This window comes from Colletes gigas, unplaced genomic scaffold (genome assembly GCF_013123115.1).
Source record: "Colletes gigas isolate AHSC1104 unplaced genomic scaffold, ASM1312311v1 Colletes_gigas_Sc00018, whole genome shotgun sequence".
NCBI classification, from domain to species: Eukaryota; Metazoa; Arthropoda; class Insecta; order Hymenoptera; family Colletidae; genus Colletes; species Colletes gigas.
The window spans coordinates 2588347-2615252 of NW_025106647.1; the positions used below are offsets into that span (position 1 = coordinate 2588347).

Consider the following 26906-nt stretch of genomic DNA (forward strand, 5'->3'; position numbering starts at 1 on the left):
TTTCCTGCATTTTGCAACATTCCCGCCCACCCTGCTGTCCAGTGCCCAGGTAGACCATGCAGGAGTGAGCGAGAACGCTGCATTATTATTAACTTTGGGAATACCCAATGACCGCGAGACCCCGGTGGTCCGCAGCTGTGTGCCAGCGCGGGTTTACGATACGTCAATCGCTATTGAGGCAAGGAAGCTCCAAGGATTCCATGTCCCGTGTGGAGTTTGGAGTTTCCTTAATGGCCGTAACGTAATTTAGCAAGTAAAAATGTCTCGAAGGCCTAATCCTCAAAAATAGCGGAGAAGTCACGCCCGTATCATAAACCTCGCGATGTTAAGGTTTCTTTTGAATCCTTAACATTCCGCCCACCTTGAACATTCCGCGTTCAACATCCCTGTTACTGGGAACCCCTGCATCAATTGCAGCAGCGCACCAAGTGGCATTCGCCTCCGGCGACCAAACTGACGCCTGGCACTATGGTCCTCATCAAGGAAGACCATCTACCACCCCTTAGTTGGAGTCTGGGTAGGATTATCCAACTCCACCACGGAACGGATGGCGGGACACGAGTTGCATCGGTCAAAACTGCCCAGGGAATATTTAAGAGACCGGTTATCAAACTTTGCGTCCTACCCATAGAGGAGACCGAACTTCACAGGACATCGGGCAGACGTACAAGCCATACACACTAATGTATATAGTATGATAGTAATAGTTTATGTATCACGTAGCATGTAATGATAATATATTGTACATAAGGATTTGAATTAAGGTCTACGCTCGCGCAATCGGCAAGGGTTCCCAGTAACAGGGATGTTGAACGCGGAATGTTCAAGGTGGGCGGAATGTTAAGGATTCAAAAGAAACCTTAACATCGCGAGGTTTATGATACGGGCGTGACTTCTCCGCTATTTTTGAGGATTAGGCCTTCGAGACATTTTTACTTGCTAAATTACGTTACGGCCATTAAGGAAACTCCAAACTCCACACGGGACATGGAATCCTTGGAGCTTCCTTGCCTCAATAGCGATTGACGTATCGTAAACCCGCGCTGGCACACAGCTGCGGACCACCGGGGTCTCGCGGTCATTGGGTATTCCCAAAGTTAATAATAATGCAGCGTTCTCGCTCACTCCTGCATGGTCTACCTGGGCACTGGACAGCAGGGTGGGCGGGAATGTTGCAAAATGCAGGAAACGCCCTGCCAAGGTGACAACTTTGAGGATTGGCTTGACCAATCCTCCCACCGGTTCGCGCTGCGCGTTTTCGTCACCTTGGCAGGGGAAACCGAGCTTAGGTTAAGGGTAGTTTTACGTCCTAGGATTAGATTCGTTTTTCGATCGAGCCGTACAACCTCGAGCAGAGTCTCCGCGAGAATACAAAAATTCACGCGTCATCCAAAGAGCAACGGGCTCTCAGTCAGAAGCAACGGGCTTTTACCATCATCGGTTCCCAAAGTAGTTTGGGTGGTCCTTCGAGCCTACGGCGGAAAGGGAACACAGTACGGAGCTGTGTAATACGCACGGTCCGCGCACTACAGAGCACGAGGGCATAGCAGCTTCGCGGCCGAAACATTGACAATTTTTTCGATCACCGACTGGGGCCAATGTTTCTGATTCATTGTCAACCAAGATGGACCTGACCACCAAAGATCAGTGGCTGCCAATAATGTGGGAGTCGTTCCGCGAGAAATCAGATCTGCAGGGTTGTCCTGCGATCTAACGTGGTGCCATTGATGTCCGCTTGTTAAATCATTAATTTCTGTAACCCTATTGGCTACGAACGTTTTCCATCGACTTGATGGACCTTGTATCCAAGCCAAGGCGATCGTAGAGTCTGACCAATAAACCACTTCGTTAATCCGTAACGTGAGTGACAACCTGACCTTGTTCATTAATTGCGATAACAACAGTGTCCCGCAAAGCTCTAGTCGCGGCAAAGATATGGATTTTAAAGGCGCGACCCTGGACTTTGCGCACACTAACCTTGATTCCCATCTATCTGACGTACCCTGGGACCGCAGGTAAACGCAGGCACCGTAAGCCTTTTCCGAGGCGTCCGCAAACCCGTGTAGTTCGACGCGAACAGACCGTTTTCCTACTACGCATCGCGGAATTTGTAGGGTAGTTACCTGTCTTAATTCATTGCGGTATTCTGCCCATTGCGTATGCAATTCTTGGGAGACTGCTTCGTCCCATCCCGTTTGCCCTTGCCATAATTTTTGCATTATAATTTTTGCCCGTACGATTACTGGCCCGATTAAACCCAACGGATCAAAGATTTGAGCAATTTCTGACAAGATCGTCCTTTTTGTAACCCGTTTATGCATACGTTCCGTAACAGAGAATCTAAGCCTATCGTCTGCAGGAGACCATAACAGACCGAGTGTCTTTGGATCCTTGTCCGTATGAAACTCCTTATCGGTCGGTGTATCTGCTTCTGACCGTAAAATGGACGGGCAGTTTGTTGCCCATTTCCGCAATTGAAAACCCGCCTGAGCTAAAATCGCGGAAAGTTCTTTTCTAACCCTTATCGCCTCGGTGATTGTTTGCGTTCCAGTCAACAAATCGTCCACATAAAAATCATTAATAAGTATTTTACTGATAATTGGATATGTTTGGGCGCAGTCAAGTCCAACTTGCCGTAAGACTCGCGTTGCCAGAAATGGTGCAGATGCTGTCCCGTAAGTGACAGTGTTTAACTCGAAAGTTGTTACTGGAGAGGTTGGACTGGAACGCCATAGAATCTTTTGCAACCGCCTATCCTTTGAATCAATCAAAATTTGACGGTACATTTTCTCAATATCCGCGGAAAGAATGTACCGGTGTTGTCGGAACCTCACTAAAATCGAAAATAATTCATTTTGGACGGTGGGTCCTACGTACTGCGTATCATTTAATGAAAGGCCCGAGGAAGTTTTCGCCGACCCATCGAACACGACCCTAACCTTGGTGGTTGTGCTTGTCTCCTTTATGACCGCGTGGTGCGGCAGGTAATATGACATTTCGCCGCAAATTTCGGATATAGGCACGCGCGACATGTGTCCGAATTTTTCATACTCTTCCATGAACTGAACGTATTCTGCACGTAAACTCGGCTGTTTGCTTAACCTTTTTTCTAACGAATATAGCCGCCGTTCGGCTTGTTCCCGGGAATTCCCTAATCTGCTAACCGTGTCCTTGAATGGTATCCGTACAATGTACCGTCCGTGTTTATCTCTACGTGTGGTAGCCGCAAAGTGACTTTCGCAATTGTCTATGTCCGGTTTCCGCGTTTCAAGGCTTTCGACCTTCCAAAATTCTTCTATCTTACTCGCGAGCTCGTTATTCGTGACGAGATTGCATCGAACTACGCCTGACTCACTCACCGTCGGCCAGGTCAGGTTTCCCCCGAGTACCCACCCGAGCTGGGTTTTCTGCCATACTAGCTGAGCGGAGGTTTTGTGTTGACCGATACACAATAGCCTCCAAAACAAACCTGCCCCGATTAGCAGGTCAACCCTTTTGGAAGTATCAAAATACGGGTCCGCCATAGCTATGTTTGACGGTATTTGAATATTTTTCCTATTGATGGGAACGTTAGGCATGTCTTCTGTTATGGTCTCTATAGCCAGGCACGATAACTCCGTACGGAAACTATTGCATCGGGAGAAGATTTTGACCGCGACCCTTCCCTTAACCGAATTTGGAATTTGGCCCAGCCCTGCGACCGTCGCTTGGACTGGAGTCGGAATTACACCTAATTTTTTGCAAAAGTCGCGAGTAACGAAGTTTGCCTGCGACCCGGAATCTAATAACGCCCGACATTCATGTTTCTGCCCGCGACTATCCCTTACGTATACGACCGCTGTTGTTAATAGGGTGTAGTCTCTCTGATCGCTCGCGATATTTGAAACGCAAGTGGTTGATGGCCGACTAGGTGATTCTGTGATCCCGATGTTTGCAGTGTGAACCGGGTTTGGGTCTTCGCGATGCAATAGCGTGTGGTGCCTTTTATCACACCGGTTACAGTTTTGCCGCGTGCAGTCCTGTACCTGATGGGTTGCTTCTAAACAATTGTAACATCGTCGCGCGGTCCGAACTAATTCCCGTTTCTCTGCCAGGGTTAATTCCCGAAATTTGGAACACTTATGTAGCGCATGGTTACCTGTGCATGCCGGGCAGCGCGCGTACGTATTGGCAACGTGCGCCGTTACCTTATTTGGCCACCGGCTACCTGCTCCGGGCGGCCGCCGTTCGACCCTTTCTGCTGCTGCCGGTGCAGCAATACTGACATTGTCGAGGTATCGCGCCCTTTCCTCTAAGAACTCCGCGAAATGTCTAAAATTGATCGACTCCGGTGTCGTAATTCTTTTCTCCCATTCCCTAACCGAGACTATGTCTAACTTCCTGGCTAGCATCGGAACAATCAGTGTGTTCCACTTATCAACTGGCTCACCGAGTGATTTTAGCGCGAATAAATGATTTTTCGCGTCATCCAAGAATTCCCTTAACCCGCTTGCAGCGTGCTTCCTTACAGGAGTGATGTCTAAAAGTGCGTGCACGTGATGACGCAATAGTGCCGTTGAATCTTGAAACCGTGCGTTCAACGTTTCCCACGCTATTTTATAATTGGCGTCTGAGATGCCTAACGATTGGATGATACGTGCCGCACAGCCCTCTAACGAGGAATCCAAATAGTGGAACTTTTGGATGTCGGATAATGACTCGTTGTTATGTATCAATGACAAAAACGTATCCCGGAATTTTAACCACCCATTGTAGTTGCCGTCAAACGACGGTAACTGAATAACCGGCAGTTTTATGGCCGGTTGCGAAGACCCCTGTGTTGTTTGGGGGCTCGCCGATGCTTCCCGGTGTTGAGGCGGTTGCGAGGCGGCGAGATGCTCCTCTATGTCCGCCATTAGATTAAAATAGACCGACTCGAATTGCTCCCGTACCGTTTCATGCGCGGCTTCTTGATCAGTACCCATCACGATAAGCTCGATTTTAGTCTGAATATTATTGAAATTCTCGTAAAGCCCCGCATTCGCCTCTAACCGTTTTTTTAGAGCCCCTACCGACGCCTTGGTACCTGACTCGGCAAAGAAGTTTTTTAAGCGCGTGAGCGACGCCTTCACAATGCGCAGTTCGTTCACTAACGTTCTTATTTCGGTCGACATTTTAAACCGCCAGTCCTACGCAAGTCGAATGTGTAAAGGAAAGGACTTACAGTACGTTGATTCGGCGATGCTCTGACGCTGATCGCCCCGATGTCCGCCCTGGTGTCTGTTCAGCTCCGATGCCCACGGATGTTGCTCCCAATTGACAGATCTAAAGTCTGTCTGCCGATGTACGATGACCCGTCCAGTCCCGATGACCACGTTTGTCCTCTCGTTTCGGCTGCTGCACCAACGTGGCCTGTCCACGCTGTTGGTCAGCTCCTTAGTGACGTTGTCCCGATGACACGTCTCGATGCCTGGATGCTGTAGGTGTCGCTTTCCCAACGACAATATCAGCGTCCACTGATGGCTCCGTTTTCTTGATCGCTCCAAATTATTGGAAATGTTGTTTGGCTGCTGGATGGAGATCCCTATGATCTGATCTCAGCTGCACTTTACCAACCAAATTCACCACCTGCCGTTCACAGGATCTGGTTCACAAGGATCCGGCTCGAAGGACCAATGTTTCGGCCGCGAAGCTGCTATGCCCTCGTGCTCTGTAGTGCGCGGACCGTGCGTATTACACAGCTCCGTACTGTGTTCCCTTTCCGCCGTAGGCTCGAAGGACCACCCAAACTACTTTGGGAACCGATGATGGTAAAAGCCCGTTGCTTCTGACTGAGAGCCCGTTGCTCTTTGGATGACGCGTGAATTTTTGTATTCTCGCGGAGACTCTGCTCGAGGTTGTACGGCTCGATCGAAAAACGAATCTAATCCTAGGACGTAAAACTACCCTTAACCTAAGCTCGGTTTCCCCTGCCAAGGTGACGAAAACGCGCAGCGCGAACCGGTGGGAGGATTGGTCAAGCCAATCCTCAAAGTTGTCACCTTGGCAGGGCGTTTCCTGCATTTTGCAACATTCCCGCCCACCCTGCTGTCCAGTGCCCAGGTAGACCATGCAGGAGTGAGCGAGAACGCTGCATTATTATTAACTTTGGGAATACCCAATGACCGCGAGACCCCGGTGGTCCGCAGCTGTGTGCCAGCGCGGGTTTACGATACGTCAATCGCTATTGAGGCAAGGAAGCTCCAAGGATTCCATGTCCCGTGTGGAGTTTGGAGTTTCCTTAATGGCCGTAACGTAATTTAGCAAGTAAAAATGTCTCGAAGGCCTAATCCTCAAAAATAGCGGAGAAGTCACGCCCGTATCATAAACCTCGCGATGTTAAGGTTTCTTTTGAATCCTTAACAACATGATTTTGAAACTCTCAATCTTAAAATCATCCAAAATTATAATCATCGTTTATTGTTGCTTTGATTCTTCAAAGTAAATGATGAGTAATTGAATTAAATGTACTTAGTACGTATTTAAATTACACCAAAGTACACTGTTATATCTCCAACATTTTTTGAGTTATAACTAATTGAACATGTTTAGTCTTCATTATATTTTTTAATTATGAATGCAGTGTGATTCAGTGTTCATTTTAATTGCTTTTTGTAGAGTGAAGCCTTACCTTTTTTTAAAAAAAAAAATTAGTTGCTACTAGCTGCTACTGCGAAAAATATAAAGATGATCAACTGTTTCGGCACGTGCGAGCGTCGGCGATTGCGAGTATTCTTACGATTCTCAAAAATACATAAAAACTAGGAAACAATGCATACATTTCATTGTTTTTGCTTCGAATGCTATACAAGCATAAAATAATCACGAATTTGGAGCATTTGTCGTTTGACGTTCCTAACTTGTATGTTGTGATTGAAATATTTAGTGTTAAAATAATGGAATTTCCAATTGAAGTAGGTAGGTACAGATATATATATTTGAATTCCGCCATTTTTCTTCATCTTCTATATAGTTTGTTAATACAGTTTTCGTAGCAAAATCTTCGTTTTAATAGAGTGACATTTTTTTTTTAATCCGAAGGTTCATCAGGAGTATGTGTATTTTAATGATGCAGTTTTATAACATCATGACACAGCATCAAAATCATGATTTTGAAAATAAACTAGAATTTTTAGAGTCGTCCTTAATGAGCCAGGATAATTATTCTGTGAAGTACCAGAAAATTTTGAAAACAAAAATTGCAACTTTGAAGTCCCGTTTCAAGAGAAGATGGCAATTAGACGAATAGACGACACGACCTTTACGAAGAGAAAACGAAAGAATTTATGAATCTATGAATGATTCTTCATCTGATTCTTCATTCGTAATTTAAATACGTACTAAGTACATTTAATTCAATTACTCATCATGAAGAATCAAAGCATCAATAAACGATGATTATAATTTTGGATGATTTTAAGATTGAACGTTTCAAAATCATGTAGTCGTATCAAAAATCGACAAATGATAAAAAAAATCACACTAAATCATGGCCCATGTGTCCCATTAACTATTAGTAAATCATTATTTCATTGTGGGTATATTTGCATAAAACCACTTTTTGTCGCGTTTGGCATGCAATGGCCCCACTATGCGTCGGCAAAATTACAATCAAATCCGAGAAACGATTCTTCTATTCCATAAGTATTCCTGACCGAACCCGGAGTAGTGCCATTTATCGTGTTTTCACTGTACTCCGCATATCAATATTATTCACTATATGAAATTATTTGGAAGACCAGTTACAATGCGGCCAGAAATATTATATTTTAGTATTTAAAATAATAATTAAAATTATATGAAAATTTTATACAATTTATATTTTTGCACTAGTTGCATACGGTTGTAATTAATATTGTAAAAATAGTAGACGTCGTTATGACAACTGTGGCGCTGCTTTGCTGTGGTTAGGAACTCGTGAGAATCTCGTAGGAGGCGTGAAAAGGAAAGAAGGCGGCGCGTTTCGTCCGGTCCTGCTAGTGGAATTATCAGTAAGACTTTCTAGCAGGCCCTGCCTTAGACGACTGTGATGTTGGGAACTCGTTCGAGGAATGTATATGTATACAGGGTGTCCCCGCTAAAGTGTGACAGTTGCAATACTTCAATAACTATTGATGATACGAAAAAATTGTTTAAATAAAAATTGCAGGATAAAATAGGATCTTTATTTTGGCGTAAACAAAAATTTTATTTATGTTATTAATTTCAAAGATGCGATGGTGAAGTTTCGTTTTTTAAACGGAAGTATACATTTTTTTTTGGATCATACGATAGTGTTTTGCAAGACGAATTCATTAACCTGCAATTTATTTACCCTATTTTTATTAGTTTTCAAGATATAAAGGCTTGGAAATTTACTGATTTTCGGCGGAGACGTCTCGGCTTGAGTGGCAAGTCATAAAAGCGGTCCTATTGTTACGCTGTTTGACTCCGCCTGTTGAAACCGATAGCAAGAGTCTACGCTCGGAACCGCAGGCCCGAAGAGTCAGTAACATGGAAAGTATTAACCATCTAAATTATTAACGACTCCATCCTCGATGCGGAAAACTTGGACCGTGATGGATAATACTTTCCATGTTTCTTACTTTTCTGGTCTGCCGTTCCGAGCTAGACCCTTGCTATCGGTTTCAACAGGCGGAGTCAAACAGTGCAACAATAGGACCGCTTTTATGACTTGCCACTCAAACTGAGACGTCTCCGCCGAAAATCATTCAATTTTCAAGCGTTATATCTTGAAAACTAATAATAATCGGGTGAATAAATTGCAGGTTAATGAATTCGTATTGAAAAACGCTATCGCATGATCCAAACAAAAATATATAGTGCCATTTAAAAAACGAAACTTCACCATCGTATCTTTGAAACTAATAATATAAACAAAATTTTCGTATCATCAATAGTATCGCGACTGTCACACTTTAGAGGGGACACCCTGTATGTATAGCAACTGAGGGGTCGGACGAGCGCTTGTGAGAGCGCGACTCCTCTGGTGGCGAACATGGGAGGCGGCGCCACATAACTACTCATTTTCAATACTTTTCAATGTGTTTTTTAGAACATTATTGGAATAACTAGTTGAAAGAAACGTGTTCGGAATGAAATTGATACTATTTTAGAGACTTGATCGGTAAAATACTTATACTAAATTTGTGTTATTCAGAGAGCTAAAGTCACTATTTTCGACCCTAGTTAAAGACAGGTTATATAAATATTTATAAGCAATTCATTTTTTAAAGAAATTGCATCAATTGCTTATGTTGATGTCATTAATACTATATTGAAATGTGAATATTATATTACTTTATTTTATTTAAATAGATTTCACCTACATCCTTCAAGAATTCTTTTTCTTCTTTTACAAAATATTTCTTATTTCGAAGGTAGTCTGTAAGTGCTTGATACTGCATTTGAAAAAGTTAATGGAAGTAAAACGTATATCTTTATATTATATGTTTATCGTTTTCGTTTTCCCATGGTCGTCGTAAATATATAGTTTTCTTGATTAGACTTTGCCTTTGCCTATAACACATATCAATGCAAGTATTTAAGACTTGAGTTATTTAACGTACAAAGCGATAAGTGAAGTCATTATCTTAGAATATTATTTTCTACAGAGGTAATTTTTAGAAAGAGTTTTTATATTTTCTAGACTGGGATCGCACACGTACTAATTGAACAACAAATGCAACTTCGATCCATCTTCCTTCCTATTTTTTATCATTCTTAGATTCTACAGATGATGCCATCCGGAGATGGAAATTCATTACTATTCATAAATTCTTAAAATAAGTTATAAGTAGACCGTGGATTTTTATGCAAATTTATATTTTTATTAATAGAATTGAAATGTACCCTTTGTAGAGGGTTGTCTTAACCCCTAACTGTAATAAGTCCTATGATTTAGTATTTCTTAAATTTTTGCATATTAATTAGTTTCTGTAGTTTTTTGAGAATTAAAAATTTCCCATAAATGCATAAACATTCGTAATTTAGTTACAAGTTTCTCATTTTCTGAGTTACTCAATATTACAATTCTTTGTGGTATGTTACATGCAGAAAGTGAACGTTTATTTATTCTCGAACGTGATTGGCGGAACCATCGGTCCAGAACCGACCCTTGCTTCTTCTCGAACGTGAGTGGCCGAACCACCGATCCGGAACATGCAGTCAACCGTGACCTGGGGTATATATACCCCAAATTTTTCAGAGGTGCATTATTCGAGTGTCTGCGATAACAGTGACAACATGGAGTTCTTCAAGTCCTTTCTTCGCGTTATTGGATTGCTGCAACCCGCCAAGGTAGATTTCATCTCTGAACTGCCATTGGAGGTGTCGCAGTTAATTCTACGCAAGTTGGATCCTGAGTCTCTGCTGAGTGTTGCTCAAGTATCAAGCAAGTGGCTGAATGTTTGTAGCTCTGACAAGAGACTACGACAAACTGCAAGACGTTACCAGCGACGTAACAGGAAGGAAATGAGAAGAGCCTTTTTAGGAGAACTTTCGACTGCTCAATGGAGGCTAGACGTACCAAGAAAGCTACCTGAAACGAAGATGATGCTCAGAAACGTGCCTCGAGCTAGGGTCGAAGTTGCAGTCGTGTTTGGAAGAGCTCAACGTCTTAGGAATCTTCCAACACGCGGTGAGGTAAGATCTAATGTTAGAATAAGATCCAACGGATGTATTAGAATGTAGTATAATAAATTTTATTGTGACATACCTGCTCGTGCATGCTTAGCAGTGAATTTTAAACTAAAATTGAACTTTAAAACTTTAGCATTAAATTTGTATAGGAGTGATTTGTTGAGTAGTGTTGAGTAGAGTTAATTATAATTTGACGCACTTGGTTTCTATAGGAAGAATTGAATTTATCGAAATGCAATAATAATAGCAATACTTAAATATACGATTGTAATTTTAATTATAAAAAATGACAGGAGGGTTTAAACCTTGTGACATCAGATCAATAATTCTGTATAAACACCGCAATTATATTGATTAATTAAAATTGTGTGTTCTCTTAATTGCTGACAATTTAAAACGTACTTTGCCTTTGCTGAAAATATAATTTTTTGAATATTTGAGCTAGTCAAAATAATATTATGACTTCTGAGAAGCACATTTCAGATGATTAAAATATTACTAAATTATGACGACTATAATGTATTCAACTTGTCATCGGAAGTAAAAATCACCCGTTCAACTTCAAATAACAAAACACCCTGTATAAATCTCACATTTTGATGTCCATAATGGTTCAGCTTCGATGTCTCTTCCAAAGATTTTTAAAACCTTCGTCCCTTTGGTAACGTTGGTGACCCTCTCAAAATATTTTCCGTCCCTGAATTGCCATCTGGGGTATCGTAGTAAACTCTGTTTTCAGACACTTAACAACTGTCACGAAGGTGGCTGAACACTTGCAAGCCTCATAGTACCAATCATCTGCAAAATGCCACAGCTAAAGCACGAAGAAGTGTACAAGAAGATCGTATAAGTAACGATTACCTGTGCTGAAGTGATCAGGACGATGCTGATTCCTGACTCAAAGGATTTACCCATAGGGATACGTCTGACGTTAGTTTCGAAGCTACCGCCGTGTATGCAACTGCTTCGCGAACCTGCATCATCAACACGGATGGAGAATCGATCCTAAACCCTGGCGCAAGCGCCCCGTGTAGAGCGTACGCCGCACCCTTCCACAAGAATGGAGACAAATTTGACCAAAACAAACCAGTGAGCATGGATACTAAGTAGCTTCCAAGACATCTTCCTTTCTTTCCCTTTTTGCACCAGCCATCGACAGAGTCAACATGAGTCCTGGACTCGGACACGATCCCCTCCCCTCGTACAACATCACAGCAATAGGTAAACATTAGTTTTCTTTTTTGTTAAATTTATTTGAAATGTTGCAGTCGAGTTAATTTTATGAATCTCTGTTGCTACCTTTAGGCAACACGGCACTATGCTTGTGGCAGCAACCGCAACACATACTGTTCCAACTGGCGAACTTTTGTTTCATGCTGTCGTACTCGGCGCCATCCTCGAGAAAAGGGATACTGTTTATGCACTCCGTCCTTATCATTGGTGAGTTGGTTAAATATAAAATAAGACTACTGATATTCTGTGTTAGTCACATACACGTGTTTCAAAATGATAGGTAAAATATTATGTATGTATTTAAAGCTTGGTAACTTCTAAAATTGCTTGAATTAAAAAAAAATCTTGTGCATTTTTAAATACAATTTTTTCAAAGTAACTTTGAAGAAAGAAAAGACTTTGAGTGAAAGTAAACATTGAAATCTGACAGAACTTTTTAAGGACGAATTGCTGACTTCTTTTTATTTTTTTATTATTTAAAATTATAAGTGATACGATATTTCTTTAAATAAGAGGTTTTGTGTTAAATTTTGTATATATCGTAAAACCATTTATTTCGTGAAATTTAATGCAAACTGATACCAGGGAAAATTACAAATATTGATTGTCTCGTTTTAAGTATCGATGTAATGTTTCTTTTTGAGGATTCATGTTGTTGTCTGGCTGGGCTTGGCACGTCATATGTGCACCAGATATATTCTCCTGGAACTTCAGTTTCTTGGTGCTGAACATTGGACAGTTGGTGTACATAGTCTATCAAATGAGACCTGTTCGATTCGATCCTGAATTAGAGGAGGCATACCACACTCTTTTCTACCCGTTTAAAGTAAGTGTTTTCCTTAGTTTATAATCCACTTTTGAAAAAGTCGATGTACCCTTTTTAATTTGGATATCAGATTACTTTACAAACGGTATATAAATGTCTAGAAACTGCCACTATAAAAAGGTATTTTATATTATTAAGCTAATTAAAACAAACGTAATTGAATTAATTATGTATGTTTTATAATGTATCAAAAGTTGGGATAAACAACAAAATCCAAATAATGTATTTTACACTTTAAATTATACTCAAGCTGACCAAAATTTTATCAATAATTTGTAAAATATTTGTCTGATGAAATATTATATATATATATATTTTTGTTTAAATTTTTAATTTATTTTTATTTTATTTATTTGTGTGTGTGCGTGAATAAAAATAAATTAGATCATCAAATACATATACATATAATTACGATGTAGTGTCTAGAGAGTTTTGAGTACATTGTAAAATAGCAAGACCGAATGAATATAAAGAATAATTTAAAATTTCTTCTTATTTCTAAATAAAAAACGTGTGATTAAAATTACTCTTTCTATTTATTTGAAAACTGAAGATTAAAAGTAATACATATATGTATTAAAGATATTAGTAAAGAAATAAGTAAAGATATTAGTTTATAAATAATTGCAATCAATTGTAATGAAATCAAACTGTAATCAATTTATGTTGATAATTTGGTTTGTAATGTTTTTATATTATAATAAAAATCTCTTCTCGTGTCTTTAATCCGCAAAGTTATCTAAAGATTTGTAAGGATGTTATAGTTTTCTTTTGTATTTACGGTAACATTTATCTCGTTGATACATTTTACTGTATTGCAAAATTTTTAAACATGCTTCAAAATATATGCTGTTGCAGCGTAACAGTAAATTCATAAAGCCAGCGGATATAGAGTCACACCTTTCATAAACAATCAAGGTTTTTGCTTATAACCTAGTGCCCCTAAGGCGGCTATTTAATTAGTAAGTTCACTTCAAATCTGCATGGCCCTCCAAATCCAGTCGCTCTATGACTTTACTACCTGCAATAACATCGATGACCGGTGCCAGATGTTTTATGACCAGACTCAGGTACCGCGCGAAATATCTGGGCACCAAGCGATGACCTGGGCCCGTAGCCTCTTCACGGGAAAATCCGGGCCCGCAAAAATGATTAAAAATCACCGTTACATACTGCCTCCCACCGACCAACTTCGCCGCCAAAATGATTGGCCGGCGTATTAGTAATGCAAGACCAATCAGCGACTGATACTTCCTCCCATGGTCTTGGGAACGTCCATGGCGAGGTTAGCTCTTTGGGCGACCTTGGTCCAGAAAGCAGATTGAGTCAAAAAATCAAACAAGCAACACTGAGAAGAACCCCGAACACGAATCAGCAGACCAAAGACTTCATCTGGCGGATATCTCATATTGGAGCCTCCAAGCGTATCCCTCTAAACAGTTCGCACAAAATTAAGCACGTAAACATATAAAAATAGTGGAAATATTTTGTACATACAAGAATATAAACAAAAAAAATAAACGAATAAAATTGTTATGATAATTCTGAGCCTTTAATTTACGCTGAGATGTAGATAATATTATTTACTTTTTCTGTTGATAAAATAGGTGTCCCGATTGCAATTTAAAAGACTGGTGTCCCCGGAATTTGCTTCGATAATGTCACTACATGCTGGCGAGGCATATGCAATGCAAAACTTGACTCGAACCGACAGATTGGGATTGTTGCTCAGCGGCAAGGTGAACGTTCTCAGCGATTCCAATTTTTTGCATCCTATACTGCCCTGTGAGTTTTTGGACTCGCCAGAATTCGAAAGTTCTAGAGCCTCCGTCGACGATAAATTTAAAGTAAGTACATGACCACTTGCGTTTGTTGAATTTTGGAATATTGACAAAGTTTATTAACAACTGGGTTTGAAAGTTACATCACAATTTATCTGTATGAATCTAAATCTTAAATACCAATTTTCCAGGCCACATTGGCAGAGTCATGTACTGTGTACAGCTGAAATGGTGGTACCTGAAAAAATTGTCAATTTGATTGATCTCGATATAAACACGTGTTCTTCTTATTAGTCGAACAGAGTGATGTACAAGTATCTAAAGATGAAGGTTTCAGAAGGACTTCAAACTCTGTTGCTCTTATGACAATCCAAGTGCCAACTTTTCAGTTTCAGACAGTAAATTTCCATATAGTGTACAATGGGACCTCAATATCAATAATATTTATTATTTTTCAATTATCTTCCACTCGATTTTTATAATTTGAAAAATTGTTTTGAACAATTTTTGAAATTGTTAGGCACTCAACATTATTTTTACATTTTCAATATAGCAACTTTCATTTAGTCCTTCTTTCTCTAACAAAGAAAATTGTTCTCAATTTAATATTTCACAAATTTTATTAACTTCCGCATATTTGTAACGAACAGTTCTACATTCTCTTTATGTTAGTAATTTTTTAAACATGTTTCCAAGCGTATTATTAAATATATTTCTGTAATTTATGTTTGTTTCAGGTATCGATTGTTGCGGCAAGCTCATGCAGATATTTGTATTGGCAGAGAACTGCATTGGAGTATCTTCTTGTCAAGGAGGCATATCTTGCTACAGTTTTAACGACACTGGTCGCGAGGGACATAGCCACCAAATTGTATGCTATGAATAATAAGGTAAGGACTATTCAAAATAAACATGTTGCATGGAAGTATTTAATACTCTCGACAAAACTTCTCCATCGACAATTGCCAGTGTAATTTAGGAGAAAACGTTAAGAATTACTTTATTCTTTTAAATCTGAAAATATTTTAGATTACAAAATTTGGTCTTATTTGATGTTTGGTCAGATTGTTACAGACAAAGGATCGCATCTTGATATCAGACTTCCCACCATTAGCGCAGGATTAAGTATAAGCGGCGAATACAGGAGTCCGAGGACATCCAGACAAGCACTGATTCGTAGAAAAGAGTCCTCCTTGTCCTCTGACAATGGTAATATAAATAATTCTATTCAGCAAAGCTACTAATAATTTTTTTAAATGTATGCTCGTGTAAAATAATTCTTAAAACTTTCATTCTCAATTTAATTTCTACATTAATATAGTCTCGCAATTCCATGACAGCAATATCATTTTTTTAGTTTTTAAGTTAAACTTATTCAGTGTATATATTATTAGTGCAATTTATATATTTTCTTCTTCTTATATACCATGTAATAAAGTCGTTAAAAAAAAAATTAAACGAAACTGAGTCGATGTAGAGATGTCCAAACTAATCTTCTCGATTAATCTTTGCTACAGTGTCCACGAATTTGAAGGACCGTCCAGTGAACAATCTGTCAAAGAAAGGAGCACCGAACATGGAACCTCTACCGGAAATGCCCTCTTGCGACGATTTGGCTTCCAGTGGCGTCGAAAGCTGGCTGGACTCCTCCAGCAAGTACCACAGCTGTGAAATAGTGGACGAAGAATAGCAGGAGGCCTCGTTAACGCCTGACACTTTTTACGAAAGTGATAGCGACTAGTGTCGACGTTTACAATATGCTTTCGCATATTTAATAATAAGACTCTAATGTTTTTAACTCGGACTTCAATCCTTAAAGGTTACCTGGATGCTTGTGACGAAAGACTTAACGATGACTGGAACCTAATACTTTGTGGATGTTCATAGTTTAGTGATTCTGAATGATGAAAAAATCGTCACCTGTGTCGATTATAGTGACGCAGAGAAATTTAGATCGTATCCTGATCCATGGGAGAACATTGAAAGGTGCTAGAAACTCGAAATTGACAGTAGTTGGTGCTTTTGTTGTTGGGTGGATATAAATTGTATAGATGCAAATACTTTTCCAAAGAGTGTGTGAGAAAGTCTACGTCGATTGTTATTTATAAAATATCGACGGTATTGTTCCCGTATTGTTATACACGATTTCCTTTCGAGTTTAAGGTTTTTATACTAGTCATGCGGGGTGCTCGATTGTTTTAATTATTAGGTATAATTTGTGGCTGTTGTAGGAAAAACTGAGATAGGGGAAGGAAAGGCCCTGCCTTGGACATTTAATGGTCAGTCGAGGAGTGTATATATAAAAATAGGTGGTTACTCGAGCACTTGTGAGAGAAGCGTTGAGAGCGTAACCCTCTGGTAACGAGTGCCGGAACTGTCGCCAGAATTGAATTCTTTGAGTAGGCTCACTATCCACGAGCAGCGAGACAGCATGTTCGAAAATAACTGATGCGATTGTCAAGGTTTAATGATGTAGAAAAAATTATTCGTATCATATTAATTCACTTCGAAAAAGAGAGTTCTATGGCAAGAACGATTGTGTCGCCGATGAAATTATTAAATAAGGTCTCGAAGTTAACTTTATTTATATAAAAAGAATGTTCTATTAGTCACCACGTGGTAACTGTTTTCTAAATAATTTTTATGGCCTATGGGTTACAGTGGATCATAAGTATTCGTAGTCCTTAAATTTCTAACTTTAGATGGTTGATAAAATATAAAAAAAAGACAGCTTCCGTACAATGGATACTGAATATAATGAATATAGCCATATTTTGTTATGCTATTTCTAGATCCAGTTACACTTATCAAATGATATAGTTTATTGTAAACTAATTGCCTGGTATATTTCACTTTTATATTATATTTGTATTGTATTGAATTGGTATTTTTCGAAAATACGAATTACGATAGTATATATTAAATTTATTAATAAGGATCACATAAGATTTATTTTAAAAAAAATAATCTCTTAAATTTTACAAACAATGCAATACGTCTACCTTTATGATTCACTGTATATTTTAAAGAAACAAAAATCAGAATCAAATTTAATACATGTCGTAAACACGAATGTAATTTCACTTGAATTACATGTCTCATTACATGACGTTAAATTTATTCTAAAAGGGGCTGTTACGTGTTTATTTAAATAAACACAGTTGGTAATGTTGTGCCATTAATATTATGTTTGACGTATTCACATTTGTGTCGAACAAATTATTAAAAAACAATTGCATCGGGAATTGTGTACAAATCAGTTTGCACAATTATTCAAAGTCGAAGTATAGAAATATTGATCTATAGTTTAGAAAATAATTTATACTCGTCGTACGTACCTGCTACTGAGTTTACATTTATTTTATATTTGTACTCATCTTATACTTGTGCTAAGTGAATTTGTTTTTGCTCTGTCAATTAATAAATATAATTACTACCCGCTACAAATTGCTAGGCTTATAGTGAACATATCTTGTTTGAAGACAGTCGACACTTACAGCAAGTATAAACATTTTTAATAATACGATACCCTATGTAAATAGGGTAAATGAATATATTAACTAGATTAGGAATCTTTAAGTGAGAAACATATAATTTTCGTGAAAAGTAGCATTGCAGAGGTATTTTAATTTGGAAAATTTATATCGAGGAAAAATGAAACAGTCGACAGCCTAAATATGTATTTATGATGCAATCAGTAGAACCAATCAACCAAAAGTCAGACATAGGTCCCAGGAAATGCAACGTTTAAAAAATTTAAGAGTTGCACAGGAGACTATTTCAAATGAAATATATGAGGATGAATCCAAGCACAAAGGGCTTCGTATTTTATAACGCACATTTATAGAACACGTGTTATTTTTGTTATATAATTACGTATAACAAAACTGCGTATCTATATAAGTCTCTAGAAATATTCTACAAATGTCTGTGACCGGTGATTTATTATTTATAAATAAAGACACCCGGAACTTGTATTTTAAAGCTGTTGCTATATTTTATAATAATGAATTACTTATTTTTAGAGGACGTTACTCATACATATACTTTACTTTATTATACTTTATACATTTGTTTTTTGAGATTTTTAAAACTTTTTACAGATTCATTGAAAATTGTTGTGGTTGTTATTTATTGAGCTATTTATTTAAAACACTGATAATTTCAGAATGTTAACCGTAGATCTGTAATTATTCTTAATACGTTGAAAGCTGGATTCACATTTTTCGTTAGGCTACTATATGTATGTCAGTTGAAACTTTCGTGCAACGTGAATCCAACTTGAGAACAGCAGGGTCCGATGCAAATGCATTAACTTTGCACTGTAACATCACCAATGGCAATATGAAATCTCGATCGAAGAAATTCGAGGTAGTTTGTAGCATTTAAATACGTGTTTTGTACAGATTTTAATTACTGTTTCCTTGTTAATAAATGATACAATGAAGAAAAATCAGCTTACATGGAAGCTGCTTACTTTATTTGCTGAAAAATCATCGTCCCTCTTTTTGTTTATATAATATTTTATGCTTTATTGAAATTTAAGTAATTTCTTACTCGAACTGAAAATGATAAATTTCAGTTTTTGTTTCTATTTTTAAAGCGTTTTAGAAGCGTGATGTTGACATTAAGAATTTACGAAGGCATAATTTATTGATAAATGTTTTTATAGTGGGGCGAAGAAGAGTTTAAAAATACAGCATCTTCTCAGAGATTATTATTAGATGCATGATCACAATACATGGCTTAAAAAGTTTCTCACAGAAAGTTCACCAAGAAATGAACGTAATTATTGGGTGATTCGCTCGATGAAGTTCTAATTATACGTATGAGTACATGGCGTGTATCCAATGAGCACTCAAGCTTTCCTTTTGGATGACAACCAGCTAATTTCGTTAATGGTTCATTAAATTAAACTTGGGTCATTACAACCGAAGTACAAAGTGTCTTAGCTCGGTCTTGTCCGCACTGTTCTATAATATAATTTTCTTAGTACTAAAATTTTATACAAAGGATTGAATAAAAAATTTAAAAAAAAGATACGCTGAACATAAAATTGCCTAAAATATAAACAGTTCTCTAGAAAAAGAAATTAAACTAGAAATCGTTTAAAAAATATTCATTGAGATGTAAAAATATTGAAACAAAAAATAATTGAATAGGGGATAAGCAGAAAACGTGCACAGACTAATAAGAAAATTTTGTTTTATGAAGTCACAATTTTTATTGGCATTATAAGACCAGAAATCCTTCATTTTTCAGACTATTTGAGTACTTAAAGGAAAATAGATTTTCATTTGCTGTTATTTTTTCTTCGATACTAATAATATTTGTTATAAATTACATCAATTGTAACGATAAAACTGAATCTTATACACACAATAATGGCAAACATTTCGTAATACGTATCGTTCTTGTAGACATAAACACTTAATATGGTAATTCAATTCAAAATCCAACGCGCGGAGAAGACAAGATGCAAATTCCTGAAAACAACTTTATCCGACGAAATCCTTTGATCTTAATGAAATGCCTCTATGCGTAACCATGTGCGCCATATCAGTGCTGCCGTTTTATCGTATGGGTCAACCTTTGGAGAATCAATTAGGTCATTTGTTTTCGCTGTGGGCGAGGCAAACTGTTGCAACAACAACCATCGATCATTGTTCGGCGAGCCGGTACGATTAGGCGTACAAGTCGTTGCTGTAGCTTTTGCAAAACAACTACAAACACTGCTAATCGTCAAAACAATCAGACGATTCTGTTAATTTACTTTAATACTTGTCCATCACTATAAAACTCTATAAATTCGGTTAGAAGATAAATCAAAATACTTATTTATGTTCTGTGAATAAAATTTTACGACTTTGTAGATAATTATAATTAAATAATTTCGTTCTTGGATGATAAGGAAATACGAGTTGAAAATATCAAACAGATAAAAAATCGTGTATTAGATACGGTGATATTATTACTAAATACTTTATTTATTAAATATTTGCAGTGTATAATTTATAACAGATGAAATGGAATATTGTATTTACTAATATATTGTTCTGTCAGAATTTTTGCAAACAAACCTGTAATTATTTTGAGCGCTGATTGTATTTGCAACATATTGTTTTGAAGTCTTCAAGAACCTTCCACGAACATGGATAGTTTAATGAGAGATAAAAATTCATTTAAAAATAGTATGAAACATGATAATATATTTAATTTGTTTTTCCACTCAGTTTCGCCTGCATGGACTTTACAATTTATTATCTCTGAAACTATATTACTGATTTTAATACAATATTCATGGAAGTATTTTCCGGTAACTTTTGTATAATTCATTTTAAAGTTACATTTACTGTGGAATAAGTACTCGAAAATATAAAAATAAATTTTATAATAGATAAATTATTCATTTTAGAGGCACGCAGTCTATTTGAATATTTTTAAATTAATTCATTAGATTTTTAGAATACTTTTAAAATAGTATAAAACGTATAAATCGTGGTAATCCGATGGATCGATGAAGGCAAATATAGAGTAGCAATTGACATTTGAAGTATTATCTTCTCGCTTAATCCCGTCTGAAGGAATATTGCCTGATCTAACTGAGTCAGAGGACTTCGAAATAGCACGGGGATAGTGGAAACGGCTCTGCACCGTGTAGTGAAAGAAGATTGATCTGACGGCGAAATACTCTGACTGGGCCATCTGCAAGTCTAATTGCAGCAAGTTCACCGAAACGACCCAATCATTGCGCCTTCGATTTTGCCAGCGTCGAGAGAAAATCTGCGGTTCGTTGCCTATTTTAATTTCTGTTTCTTTATGTTGGAATGTTTTAAATATTTAATGATGATTACCGAGAATTTTTATAAATATCATTTGCAGACTAAGAATTATCAAACGTATAGTAAAATTTAAATAGAGTCGTATCTATTATAGAAATTTATTTAAAATTATTTAATCGAATGTATTGGTCGTATTTAAAATTCAGGCTAACAAGAACAAAGCGTGCAAAAAATTATTCCAAATTCCCAACGGAGATCGATTGGCTTCGTGGAATCAAACAATAAGATTGATAGCGATAATAATATATTCCTCTTTGTTTCAGAATTATCCGGTAAACGAAACTTTGCGTGACAATGTTTAATGAACCCAGACCATGAAGACACGTGAATGCAATTTAGGAATATTAAACGGCCAACGATAATTAGTGTTAGACTTCTAACTGAATTAATATACAGGGCATTCCAAAATAAGATAAGATATTGTGCATATAAAAATAATTCATATTTATCACTGTGGTAATTCTTGGGAGTTGAAATTATTATAGAAATAAATAAATTCATAGAAATTGAGGAAATCGAAAATTATTTTTTCGTTACAAATATTTTACGTTTTGAGTTCCAAAATTGTTGATGCTACATTTGAAATTTACAATTCATCTGAAAACTGCAACAATTCCAGAAGCATTTTCAGAAATATTTACGGAGCAATGTGACACTAGTTAATAAATTGATCGATCGTAATGTTTCAACGCGGATTTGCGTCTTTCGCAAAGCTCTAGAAATATGCAATATTTCTCTTTTCGAGATAATGCCGATCTAGCAAGTGCTCTGCACTCCACGTATCTTCCCCCTGAACCACAACGTGATACTCGTACAAATTATCCTTGTTTCGAATACGAAATACTTATTAAAATCGGTTTACTGTAATTATAGTGATTTTAATCGCGTGGGTGAAAATTTGAATTTAATTGCGATGTGATTATTGAAAAAATAAAATACTCAGAAAATGGGGCTTACCATAGAGAAATGAAAAACAAGAAGAACGAGGAGGAATCCATTGGGGAATATAATAGTCACAGGGACAAAAGTAGGGTGAGCATAAGCAAACAGCAACGAACCAGATATAAAATATGGAAGAATTGAAAAACAATGAAAAATATGTAACACTACTTTCTATAACATATACTAAGATAATAACTACCCCTTCTCAAAACAAACAAGTATTAGAGAACCGAGGGTTAACGTGAACGTAGCGAAACTTATTTTCAGAAATAGAAAACTGTAACAGAAGTATAATATTCTCATCGACATATTTTAAGCAACTGATAAGCGCAGAAATTTTATGCACCCTTTCGTGCGAGTTTATCCGCGCTCACATCTGTGCATTAAATAAATACATATAAATAAAAGATTTTAGCTGCTTGTTTCCTGTTATTTATATTCCGTTCATCGAAATAAATTTGATGCATAGTTTTCCTATGATTGGACACCTTTTTATTAATACTGGAAATTACAAATCACTCAATGAATAGACTAGATCTATTTACACAGACGGAAACCAAGTTTTTTGAAACCAAAGAATGCAAATATACAAATCCATAATTTAAATGACAAATTAGTTTAAACGACAACATTTATAGTACAACCCCTTTTCGGTTGTACTATTAATATTTGGAGCAACTTGTACATTGAAGTATACGGATGTAAATGTAATTTCAAATTGAATATAAATTTAAACACTATTCAAGTATTACAGTGCACAAAATAGTCGAGTTTGCAAGCATTCGAACGGAGTTAACCCTTTGTAACCTACCGTGATCCCGACGCGTACAACACGTCTCACACTTGGGCGAATTCACTGTAAATTCTATCATATCGATACAAAATTGATTCCTTCACGACCACAACTAATTGGTATATATAATTGTTTCAGGAACAATAATTAAAAGAGGTTGAGCGTTCGGATGCTGCTTGCCGAATACTCGCCGGGTAGAAAGAAATTCGAGATATCTAAAAACAACGTACGACGGCGACAGCGAACGAGAGGCAACCGCTGAGAAATGTCTTGAAAAATCGAGAAGAAAGGGACGAGAAAAAACGAGAACGAATCGCGAGGACGCGTAAGTAAATATCGAAACAAGAGGGAGAAAGAGCAAAGCATACATACAAGAGGGCAAGGATAAACTGCTAAAGGGAAGAGTCACCGGGCGAAGACAGACCGTCTGCTGCGTAGAGACGCGATTGGTGGTGGGGATGAAACGAGTTCGTGGTACGTCCGCGAGATGATAGCGGGTGCTGCCACCTGCGCGGAGGGCGTGGCGCTAGTTCCATCGGAGCTTAGTCTAATGAGAACTGTGGCACGCGTCGCATTGCTCGGTAGCAGCCAGCACTCGCGTCGCTTCGGGCCACCGCGTGAGACCGAGAACGAGAACGGGGGAGTGAGACGGAGAGCGGGTGAAAAGAGACACGGTAACGTTGCGCGCGGAGGCTGACGAGAGAAGGACAGAGGACGGTGATCGAAGAAAGAAACAGGGACAGAGCGTGACAGACGCGGCGTATGCGTGCGGCGGACGATCGAGACGGAATAACGATGTCGCGAAGATGAATGAACGTGACGACGTTCGCACGCGATTCGTCGCGATGACATCGACGGTATCCGAGCCGAGGACGCGGCACGCGTTGGCGCCGCCAGGACGAAGAACGGCGGTGCAAGGATCAGAGACGAAGTGGTGATCGCAGAGACGAGGACCAAAGAGGCGGCAGTGACCATGGCGGCTCTCCTCGCATGTAAACAGTGCTTCACGCTCGACGCACGCCTCGACAACGCAACTCGCCCCGTGCTCGATGATCGACTATCGAGGTGGCAACGCTGAGAGGATCGCGGACGTACCGAGGCACGACGGTATGGACGGAAGAGACGAGTCATGATTCTCGTCCTACTGCGCTGCCGTTGTCCTCGTCCTCGTCCTCGTCCTCGTCGTCGCCGTTGTCGTCGCCGTCGTCGTCGCCGCGCGAAACCGTGCTGCCCCGAGACCGTGTGTTGTGTTTGTTGTCCGTCGATTCGTCGTCGAACGTGTCTGAGCGTGCAAGACGTTGAATCGAGTCCTCGTCGAGCGACGCTGCAAACGTGATTGGTGCGTCACGCATCCAACTGCTAACAAGTGGTAACGAGTACGTTTCGTGATACCTGTTCAACCTTACGTGTTTCTTTTGCTTTTTACTTTTTCACTGGCTTCTACTCGACGCGATCGTTTTCACAGCCTGGCGGGGGACACATATTACACTCGCTCGGACGAGGACCGTGAAAACTGCGCTGTAACCAACCCGTACGGTTCTGTCGAGTTTTCCGACAATTCGACACGACTCACACGTTTTCGCAAGCGTGCATTTCGATGTCGTTACTTTCGTTTTGTTTCGAATGTTTTTACTGGTCGAAACGAGGGAACGTATTTGTGTATTTTTTACCGTCGTGATAGTAGAAATTTGCGAATCGTTGAGTTAGTGATGTTTTTATTTCGTCATAGGAGATTCTGGCAAACGTATCGGAGAGGTTATCCGCTGATTATGCTTGTGTAGTTCCTTCCATCGATTTTCGTGAATATGTTTCCGTGGGCGAGTTTTTCAAATTGAATCGTGTGATCATTTCTGTTTTGTGATGGGGGACATTGCAGCAGCGTTGCAGTACTATGATTGGTATAAAAATACGAACGCAGAATTGTCGTTGTAACAGGTTTGTTTTTTTTGGAATTTGAAAATTCGTAGACTAGCAACTTTTGGAGCACGATGGGTGTAAAAATGTACAATTTTTTCTACTTTAGGAGTTCAGTTTTTGTTATTAAATTTTTCAAGCATAACAAATATTGCTAAGTAAAGTGCAATTTACTTGTATATTTGTTCTCGCTTTATTCAACAAGTTTTTAATTAAGCTAAAAATAAAAATTGCATTCATGATTATTATTCGTTGGATCTTATATATTTTATCTATTATGTTTTCTGCATTAATTCATTGCTTCTTTAAAAGTATAAAACTTATTCAAATATTTCTACGAATACATGTGCACCGTGTACGCGTTGTCGTGAGACTCGACAATCGAATCGAATGGACAGGTGGCTCTGCGAAAATGTTTCAAAGCCTCTTTTTCATTGTCTCCTTTGCAGTTTTAAAAATTTTCTTTTTGTACTTTTGTGTAACTTCGATCAATTTTAGTCGAATTAGTTAAATAAAAATTCTTTCATATAATCTTCAGTTTTATTCGCGTCCTTGAGACCGCGTTTAAACAAGTCGATATTAGAGGGTACATAATTTAATTCGAGAATTAAATTTGAAACGATTTTTACGTACATAAATCTATATAAATTCACAAATAAACTAATTTTGTACTATTTTATTATTTGAAGCTCGGTTTTGTTTCCAAAAGTGTTTCTTTATATTCCACTGCGTGCGTAAGTGAACTAAAAATTATTTCACGGTAAATGGGTTTGAATAAAAGAAAAGAATGTTATAAATCGGAGAGAATAAAAATGGCGAATGCAGGATTACTAATTTCGAATCCGTCGAAGCTAAGAATGCTCGAAGAAGGAAATGGCGGTCGACTAAGATCAAATATCAATTTTTGATTCCTCAGGGAAGAAGAGATGTAATTGATCATTATTTGTCATGTGATGTTTCAGACGAATCTGCGGCCTGTTCGAGTTACAAAACGAGACGCGAAGTACAGTGACTCGCATATTGACGGACCAACGCGAGTTACGCGAGTGTTCGCACACTAACAATCGATTACGAGGCTCGATCGGACGTCGTGACTCTGTATAATCGATCGGTGAAGAGTTCGCTAGTGAAGCAAGTCAATTGCAATGGTGTTGCACGAAGTGATGACCTTCTACGATGCCGAATTGAGAAGCTCAACACTTTTGTGCTACGGCCAGCTCTTGACGAATACGCACAGAAGACTGAGGTGTATTATTCCGCACTCCAAACAACATATCGCTTATCCACCATAAGGTAGGAGACTCGTTTTAATTCAGCATAAATAAATTATGCGCCCAAACTTTAAATGCTAATAGAATTCACTGAGGAAAAAACTCGATTAACATACGTCCTGAAGATAGGATTTCTGACAATGATTATTAGACAATGTTTATACTATTATAATTGATACGTTAACAGTCACATAATTCATTCATAAGTGATACCTGAATTTTAATTTATACAGGGTGTTCCGCCACCCCTGGGAAAAATTTTAATGGGAGATTCTGGAGGTAAAAATAAGACGAAAATCAAGAATGCCAATTTGTTGATTGAGGCTTCGTTAAAAAGTTATTAAAAAATTTAATTAAACAATTTCAAATCATTCACAGAAAAATTATTTTTAGTTGAGTGGGTCAATTACAATGATTTTTGGTCAATACACATACCCTTGAAATCCTACGCACATTCGAGAAAAAAATTCCTTACCGAAAATGTGATGTCTGATCATACATTGACATGTTTCACTGAAACTTCATGCTTATGTTTAAAATATCATAACTTTTGAACGGATTAGAAGATTTTAATCTTTCGAAAGCCAAACAGCGTGTATTTTAGTGAAGAATATGTAGATATTCCAAGAATATTCGAAAAGTTAT

At 38.2% G+C, this 26906-nt stretch overlaps 3 protein-coding genes across 3 annotated transcripts; 2 read left to right on the forward strand and 1 right to left on the reverse strand.

Moving 5' to 3' along the window:
* Nucleotides 1–1526: 1526 nt before the first annotated feature.
* Nucleotides 1527–5153, reverse strand: LOC122400525. The gene has a single exon (XM_043402048.1). It carries the CDS (start codon nucleotides 5151–5153, stop codon nucleotides 1527–1529), a length of 3627 nt encoding a protein of 1208 aa, XP_043257983.1.
* Nucleotides 5154–10233: 5080 nt separating this feature from the next.
* Nucleotides 10234–10797, forward strand: LOC122400478. The gene has a single exon (XM_043401972.1). It carries the CDS (start codon nucleotides 10264–10266, stop codon nucleotides 10708–10710), a length of 447 nt encoding a protein of 148 aa, XP_043257907.1. The 5' UTR covers nucleotides 10234–10263; the 3' UTR covers nucleotides 10711–10797.
* A 1009-nt stretch (nucleotides 10798–11806) lies between these two features.
* LOC122400450 (popeye domain-containing protein 3-like) lies at nucleotides 11807–16741 on the forward strand. The gene is made up of 7 exons (XM_043401930.1): nucleotides 11807–11880; nucleotides 11965–12099; nucleotides 12537–12718; nucleotides 14326–14565; nucleotides 15237–15389; nucleotides 15564–15708; nucleotides 16017–16741. The coding sequence occupies exons 1-7, from the start codon at nucleotides 11826–11828 to the stop codon at nucleotides 16187–16189; spliced, it is 1083 nt and encodes a 360-aa protein (XP_043257865.1). The 5' UTR covers nucleotides 11807–11825; the 3' UTR covers nucleotides 16190–16741.
* The last annotated feature ends 10165 nt before the right edge of the window (nucleotides 16742–26906 follow it).